The 9,170-nt window shown below is 31.4% G+C and overlaps 1 protein-coding gene and 1 long non-coding RNA gene across 2 annotated transcripts in view; one reads left to right on the plus strand and one right to left on the minus strand.

Moving 5' to 3' along the window:
• Positions 1-492: 492 nt before the first annotated feature.
• Positions 493-9,170, minus strand: part of LOC134237295 (sodium/hydrogen exchanger 9-like) — a 25,355-nt gene continuing 16,677 nt past the window's right edge. Inside the window, exon 19 of the mRNA XM_062719391.1 lies at positions 493-2,507. Coding sequence (XP_062575375.1) covers positions 2,418-2,507 — 90 coding nt within the window. The 3' untranslated portion in view covers positions 493-2,417. The remainder of the gene's footprint in view (positions 2,508-9,170) is intronic.
• Positions 3,060-3,885, plus strand: LOC134237296 (uncharacterized). Its single transcript, XR_009985799.1, has 4 exons — positions 3,060-3,117; positions 3,188-3,244; positions 3,601-3,653; positions 3,776-3,885. It is a non-coding gene; the product is annotated as an uncharacterized LOC134237296 (long non-coding RNA).

Below are 9,170 nucleotides of genomic sequence, written 5' to 3' on the forward strand. Positions count from 1 at the left end.
AAACTCAATCGAAAACCTCTTCTTATAGATTTTATGAAAAATAAAAAGGAGATTAATGTAAATTTATGTTCATTTCTATTGTGTCAAAATTTATTTAAAAAATCAGTTTATAGAATTGATGTTTTGTCTCCTTTTTCTAACCCCAGTACATTAAGTTTGGAAGTAAAAGGAATACACAGTGAACAATTACGAATATCTGATGGTATTTTGTGTCTAATTTACTTGAGAATTAGAAAAAAATATTTTAAAAAAAAAGACAAAAAAGAAAAAAGTACTTTGTATCAAAAACCAGAGAAGTGCACAAAAACGTAAATACATGCTATATCAATTTCTTTTGAGTATTTGATTTTATTTCATGATCAGAAATGAAATTTCACTTTTCATTAAAAAATTAAATAAGAAGGAAAATTACCTATGAAATATTAATTTTATAAGCATGATTAAAAGTTTTAACTCTGGGCAAGGAAATTATGCAAATACTGAATATCTTGATTTTTTTATGGGTGGAGATAGAATATTTACTAGAGATTATATAAATAAATATTTATATATACAAACAAAACAAAAGGAGCACCCAAACATACAGATCGAGCAACTAAAAACAAAACAGAACAAGAAACTAATGAGGGGGTATTTTTCCCCCAGAGCACTTGTCTTAAATTGTGGGATGATTATGCAGTATATTCTGAATTATCAGAGAGATTTAAAAAAAATTGCAACAATGCAAGACATTTCACAATCAATAAATACATGTATAACATGAAAGATTTGAGATGCATTCATAATATAACAAACACTAAGCAAACAAAACTTACACACTGTGAAACAAATACTACTAAGTTAAGCCAGGGCTACCCAGACATTTTGTTACAATACACATACTGTCTATTAGTTGAGCACAGAAATTAATACTAAACAATACAATCAACTATACTCCAGTAGTTTAAAACTATGCCATCAGTAGATTTCCTCTTCCTTAGTTTCATTAAACGTGCTGTTCTGAATTAAAATAAGGATAAGGATTCAAAATAATGTTCAGTTTTGCAGGTACTTTACCAAGATTTGGCAAAACTGAAAGCAAACTCAGAATGGGAGTGCTGAAAGTCTGTCAATTTAACTTACCAAATGCAAATATTTAATTGTCAAAGATGTTGATAAATGCATAGAGTTTTAAACAGATTATAATGACTAATTCTTGCTACTTATGAAATGCCTTCTGTTCATGTTGATATCAAGTCCCAGATAAATAAGAAACAGGAAAAATGATGAAAATGGACTCACCTTCAAAATCAATAATTCTAAAATGTTGGAATTTTGTGAATAAATGGGACACAACGTACAATAATGAGGTATCTTACTTCTATATTTTTCTTCACATAATGCATTTCAATAAAAGAAATATACTTAATGCTTATGGGTACACGCATCTCTCAGGGGATTGGTACTGCATATCTTTAACATAATTTATGGTTTCACAATCAGTCAAATGACTGGGATATGGGATAGCACTGTCACTTAGTGAGATAGGTGAGGGTGTAACATGGAGGGGTACAATGTCACCAATGTATATATCAGTGAGGATATGTAGGTAGTTATGGTGTGAGAGAGGTACGGCCTAGAATGTCTGTGTCATCACTAACACGTGGGATTGTTACAATTATATCAGTATGTGAAGGTAGCCAAGGTGTAATCTAGAACATGCAATAATGGCATTAAATAAATACGATATAAATTTCTGATGGGAATTACATCACAGGGTACAAAATGCCTTGATGCTGCATGATTTGAGATAGCTATCAGGGTACGGTATAGCTGTCATAAGATAGGGAATAGCTATGGAGTCACCAGGAGATACCTATGTTTAGAATCTGATAAGGGACTGCTATGATGAAAAAGAGATAAGTAAAGGATGAAATATCACAAGATATGGGATAGCTACAACATTAACTTAGATGGAATAGCTTTGTTTATCATGTCATCTAGTCCAATAAATAAGACCTAAATTTCCTCTTTTGGTTCAATGAACACCCTGGCAGTGCACAAAAAATTAATTTCAATGGAATGGACATTTCACAACTTAATCAAACATGATCTTCGAGTTTCTTCATTCCTTACTGAATCATACAATCTTTGAAAACTTTGCTGATAAGCCAATCACACAAACATTGTGAAGCTACAACATACTGGAATTTCTCCAAAAACACTAACAAAAAAAATACATGTTTCCCCTCTTTCTGTTAAAATGGCAATGACTGATAAGTGTCAACCAATCTAAACAAGCCTTTTTAGAAGAGCTTTAAATAAAACAAATATGAAGTTATCTCTGTAACAATGCAGGTACCATATCAAACAAATGTGGAATAAAAAAAATCCCCAGCAATGTACTCTCACAAGAGTTGTCTTCCCCTGTGATTTAATCACACTCTGTCTCCAGAGGGCCCTGCTATATTGACACAAATGTTTTTTGGTTTAAAGGCACCTCTTAACACGGAGTCCTCTCCTTGATTCTGTAAGGAAGAAAAAAATAGACATTACAGTTTAATTAATTTAAACATTAATTAAACCAAGTTAAAATAATGTTTTGTCTGTCTCAGTTTTTAATACAAATACAGTTATTCACTAATTTAATGAAGAAAGCTGTCTCCCAGTCAATATTTTCATTCTAAAAACAAAATTGTAAAATGGACTCTGCAGTCTATATATAAGCATATTGCCTCAAACTACATTCTGCAAGCATTAGGGGGGGTGTATAAATGAGCATAATTGATTTGCTTGATTAACATAGAAATCATCACAGTAAACATAAAAATATCAAAATTATCACAATAAAGATATAAAATGTTTCTACATATGCAAAGTGTGATATTCACTACACCAACCAGTAACATACAAGGGATATGGTTTTGTGTTGATGTCGTGAATAGAATGTCTGTCCAGTATGTAAAGATCTGTGAAGACGACACCTAGAAATGGTGATTTGCTTGATATTAACATGGTAAATTATCACACATGAAATAAAAAATTTAAAAATATTGCGGTGATGACAACTAGAAATAATTGTATACAAAAATGTTGTCTGTGGTAATGACAACTAGAAATGGTGAAGTTTGGGAGTCAGTTTGTTACGAGTTTGTACCTATGTTCTCTATGGAAGTGACAACTAGAAATTGTGAGGTTTGGGGGTTAGTTTGTAAAAATGTTGCCTGTGGTAATGACAACTAGAAATGGTGAAGTTTGGGAGTCAGTGTTCACAAATGTTGTTTGTTGTATTGACAACTAGAAATGGTGAACTTTGAGAATCAGTGTATACAAATGTTGTCTCTGATTTTGACAGCTAGAAATAGTGAAGTTTGGGAGCCAGTTTGTACAGTAATTGTCCAAGGTATTAAGTATTGACAACTAGAATTGGTGCAGTTTTGGGGTCAGTATACACAAATGTTTTCTGTGGTAGTGACAAAAAAATATATAGAAGTTTGGGGTCAGTTTACAAAGAGTTTGTTTGTTGTATTGACAGCTAGAAATGGGAAGTTTCTGGGGTCAGTTTCAACAAATGTTGTCTATGGAAATGACAACTAGAAATTGTGAGGTTTTAGAGGTTAGTTTTAACAAATGTTGTCTGTGGTGATGACAACTAGAAATGGTAAAGTTTGTGGGTCTGTGTACAAAATGTTGTTTGTTGTATTGACATAGTTAGTTTTAACAAATGCTGTCTGTGGTAATGACAGCTAGAAATGGTAAAGTTTGGGGGTCAGACTAGAAATTGTGAAGTTTGGAGGTCAGTATACAAAGATGTTGTCTGTGGTAATGACAACTAGAAATGGTGAAGCATTGTAAACATATTGAATTAAGTACCTTTTTGTTAGGCTCTCTCTTCTAACTGAAAATAAGGCAAATAAACACATAAAATTTCACATGCATACATACAAATCATATCAAGTGTTAGTAATATAAAAAATAACCTCAAATTAGTAGATTAATAAATAAACTATTAATTACAATCTAGGACTATACATTGTCAGATTTTAACAGATTTTCACTTAAATATTTATCTTTGGTCAAAAATTAATATCTGTGAATTGGTTCAATTATATTGCAAAAAAACCATGCCAAAAAAAAAATGCAGACTCTTAAATTTGCTGAAATATTCTCATCTGAGTTCCCATTTCAAAAACAAGTTAAATTAATCCAACACATTTACCTTAACAATAGAATTTAAAATGAAAATATAATAGCGCATTCTTAAATATGCAAAACTTTGACAAAATGAAGCTAAAGAGAATGAATATGAAAGTTAATTTGGGTTTTAATTTTTATCCCTTTATTACACTTTTAGGCACTAAACCTCTGAAAAAAAATCTTTTCATACATTGGTAGAAGCTAGAATAAATTAATACAGTCTTGTTGAAAACTTTTCCCAGCCAACAAGTCTGGTGGAGTTAAAAAAAATTACTAGCAAATTACATACTGTTCATAAAGATAGCTCATGGGGGAAGGTATTTCAATGAAATGAGAGGACAAAACAAATAAACAGAATATTACAAATCAAAACAACTTTCTGAAAACATCAAAATCTGTCAAAATACAAGATTAATATAAATAAAGCAGGGACAAATACAAATGAAAAGCAAGAGGAAATATATAAAGTAAGTGCATGTAAGTCCTGAAAAGCTTTCATTGTCATTAAATGGATAAAGCAGCTTTCATTTTAAAATGAAAACAAAATTTTTTTCCAGGTCAACAGTCTTTAGGCTTATCGTGAGAAATAAGGCTTTTACATACCATATTACATTTACATTAATATGCAGAAAAATAAGAAAGCCCTTGAACTTTAATATAAAGTGACTAAACTAATTTTCAATTAACTACAGGAGATGGAAAAAGCTTAAATTTTTATTTCCTGATGAACCCCAAACCATAAAGTCTACTCTAAATGTATTACCAGGTATACAGGATTATAGGTGTACTTATTTCTAGCAAAGCCGGGAAATAATTAGCTTATCCATATAACCTTACTAGAAAGAATCTGGATTAATTACTTCTGATGGAAATGTTAGTCAGCAGGACCAATTAATTAATCATTGAAGTAGACATTCATGCTTACATAGATTCTTACTTGCAATTATTTTGTAGCTTTTCAGAAGAAAGTTGGAAGCATTAAGGTCAAGGTCATGGGGTCAGAGGTCGATCATCACTTGAGACAGAGGAGGATTGAATATCAAGGTCAATTGGAGAAATATCAGTTCCCACCTCCAAAGAAAAAAAAGAAATAAAAAAACTGAAATCACCAACCAATGAAAATATCAACGAAGACAAATATTGAAAAAGTGAATGAAAAATAAAAAGGAAAAATTAGACATACATAGAGTTGTTCTGGTTTTCCTATGATACATGAAATATATAGTACAATTTATGATAAATCATCCTGCTCCAAGAATTATTTTTCAGTTTCATTTTCATTGTAGCTCAAAAATATGTGAAAAAGTATATGAAATAAGAAATATACTATTAGGAATAACTAATTTCTTGGTTTCATGATGTGATCAATGGAGTGGCTTGAGGGATAATTTGCATAAACACCGAAGGCATTTATGCATAAAATTATCATGCAAGCCAATCGATTGATCATTGTCATGATAACCAAAAAATCTGACAGTTATTCCTTATATTTACATGATTCTGCCAATCAGCATGCTCTAAGCCCCAGTTCTGTCTCTATTTGTGTCACCCTGCACATGATTTTTTTTTTTTTAACTGCGCCTATCGATGAACCAGTAGATTTATGTAGAAATAAAGTACATTTACAGTACAGGCCTCGAGTTTTCTGCAAAAAACACGGGGCCCCGTGGACCGCAAGTCCACGCTTTAGCGTGGACCTCGAACCTTCTCGGCGTCTTTGAAGTCAGCGTTTCTGTGCACCGTGTAACACGGTGTGTCACAGTTCTGATGATAAATATTTTAAACATTTTTATTGCCCTTATTTAATAAAATTAAATCAACTTTCTTTTGAAATATTTGTTGTACTTTTCCATAAATTAATATTGGTAATTTATAGCATACAGATGTTTAAACTTATAAAATGCCTTGAAATTTAATAACAACGTACTAGTGTCCAGCAAAAAAAAAATGTACATTCACGTTTCAAGTTAAATCCTAGTTATATTAGTCATAAAAAGTTCAATAGACTATTATTATATTACACTTAGAGGAAACACACTTTCATAAATGAATTACTTGATTGTTTCTACTTTCGATTTTGATTTTAAGTTTTTAACCGTGTTCAATTAAATTGTTGATACAAGATCGTTTTCCCTGCATTCATACGTAGTACATATCAGATGCGTAATTATACTGAGTAAATTAATTATTTTTGTTAGAATTTAAAAATATATATGTGTACTGTGTCTAGAATATATATATTTTTTTAAATACGTATCAGACTCGCACATTCTGCTCTTTGATACATCATTGGACAGGTTCAGATAAGGATTATTGCAGTAAGACTAAAACTGATAATCTATAATTATGTAGAATATGGGGATAAATATTAAATGCGGTAAACTCGAAAATCTACTGAACAGGCAAAGATGATAATCTGATAAATTTCATTAATTAAAGTAGTGATCAACTTACACGCTGAATACAAAAATCACCAGCCGAATTTTTGGCAAATGAAATGTACTAATTTCAGTACGAATATTACTTCATTGTGAAATATATCGTGTGAAAAATGAAAAGAAAAAAAACAGTTTGAGAAAACAATAAACATATAGATATTTAGCGATTTTTAAAAATGGTCTCCCTCCCCCCTTCTAGAAAGCGATACGAATCAGCTGGTTAAAACAGGGTTAGTATATAGGTCCCTGGTTAAAACTTTATCAGAAGACTGCAAATTTATGTTATGTTTTTTAAAATCTTAATCTACGGGATAATGCTTATTTGTGTCTGAAAAAGGATAAATGAATTAACAAAGTACATGTAAGTTTATAATCGTTGTTGTAGTGAAACCTGGAAGATGAATTTCGCATGATATCAGTTGAGTGTGTAATACACTTGCTGTGGTCAGAGATAAAGAATTTGAAAGGTGTGATAAACATACGGCGCTCCTAGCCCACCGGCAGAGACCCAATATATTTTTTAAACAAGTGTGAACTCGGAACTGACCATAAGATTGTTTCAAATCACAAGAGAAATTCTTTCCGCGTAAACAGACTTTCAAGGTCACCTAGCATCATGGAATTTTGAATTGATTGACAGGTGATGCACGAGAATTTTGTGCGTACAGCATATACAGAGAACGAATTGATTGCATTAAATGAGTTGAATATGAACAAAAGTTTTGGCAATTAAATAGAATTATAAAATGATTAATTTTGACCTCAGTAACTTAAATAAAACGAAGAAAAAAACAAAACAAAAAAACTAGACTATGTTAGAAGGGGGGAGGGGTTGTATGAGTCTCTCTCTCTCTCTCTTTCTTTCTCTCTCTCTCTCTGGTATTGCTTTTTATACACTTTAAAAGAAAAGAAAAACTTATTAGAATAAAGAAAATCTTTTTTAAATAATTACTTACACTGAAAGGATTTTAAAAACATAACGTAGTGAATACTACTCTATGAAAATAATGTTTGTTGTTACGAGAAATACGCTTTGAAATTATTGCATTAATTTTGTGTTTCTGCTGACGATTTTCGCATCCACATTCAGAATAATTCAAGATGAACAAAATAAATGTATTTTAATAAGGAATATACATAATAATGCTTGGATCGTACACTAGTACTGTACATGTTAAAACCATGAACATAAATACGGCTCGGATTTTATACTACATACATTGTATGTGACACGAATGCAGATCGACGCCATTTCGTCTTCCTTTGTTACACAAACACATGAGATTAAATTATTCATTTAAAATAAAATTCAATAAATAATTTTGATTTTGTAACGTGAATGAATAATTTTACTAAAATATAAATTTTTAGACACACAGTTAATTCAAATGAAAATCATTCAATTTTTTTTTACCGATATCTAATATCATGCGTGTTATTCAGATCCAATATCTGGTAGAATAAAAACGATTATTATATATACAGAAACCAAAGTTATAAATTGTCATCAAAATTTATTATTAAATTTTTATCAGAAACAAACGACTTTTTCTGTAATACTATTTACACGGTGCAGCTTGGAGGAGAATTTTCTGGACACTCGGTGCGACACGGAGGGAAATTTACTGGACACGGTCCGACACGGAGAACTTTAGCTGAGATTTTTCTAGACACGGTGTGGCACGGTGTGCCTACCTGTATATTTAAAATCCACACACACCGTGCTACACCGTGTACACGGTGTAACACAGAGCGTTTCACACGGTGTTTTTTCCACCGAGCGATGCGGAAAACTCGTGGCCTGTACTGTACTTTTTGTAATTTTATCTCTGACAAAGACCTTGGAAATGTAAATATATAAACATCATGTATATGTTTTAAAAGTTCATTGATTAATAAAAATATAAGCATGTATTTGTGTTTTTGAAACTACATATTTAGACAATAACAAATTAGTTAAAGATTTAGGAGTATGCATAGATCCTATTTACATGTATATAATAGGATTTATATTAGGATAAACACATCAATATATTGGCAATTGAAGAGTTTTAATAAAAAAAAAAAATACTGAAATATTAGTGTTGAGATTAAAAAACAAGAGGCCCATGGGCCTTATACTGGTCACCTGAGCATCATGCAACAACTTTCAAATGATTGAATTTGGTTAACCTTTTAAGCTAGATACTGTGGCATTCACAATTTTGAAAGAGGCACCATTGCTCATCAATTAACAATACACTTAGCAACTGCTTAGTTTGGTTACAAAGACTTAATGTATTTTCACTAAATAATAATTATAAATCAATAGAGCCCCGCCCTAACACCAGAACTCCTAACTCTGGGGCCAAAAAATTCACAATTTTGGTAGAGGCACTCTTGCTCATCATAATTACATATTAGTTCGTTTATATAATACCCAGAAGCAGAGAAGAAGATTTTCAAGGAAGTAATGCATTTTCAATATATATAATCAATAGAGCCCAGCCTTAACACCAGAACCCCTGACCCTGGGGCCATAAACTTCACAATTTTGGTAGAGGCACTCTTGCTTAT

The sequence above is a fragment of the Saccostrea cucullata genome, unplaced genomic scaffold, assembly GCF_032062105.1.
Source record: "Saccostrea cucullata isolate Sc308-1 unplaced genomic scaffold, CSIRO_AGI_Scuc_v1 ctg3452, whole genome shotgun sequence".
Classification (NCBI taxonomy): domain Eukaryota; kingdom Metazoa; phylum Mollusca; class Bivalvia; order Ostreida; family Ostreidae; genus Saccostrea; species Saccostrea cuccullata.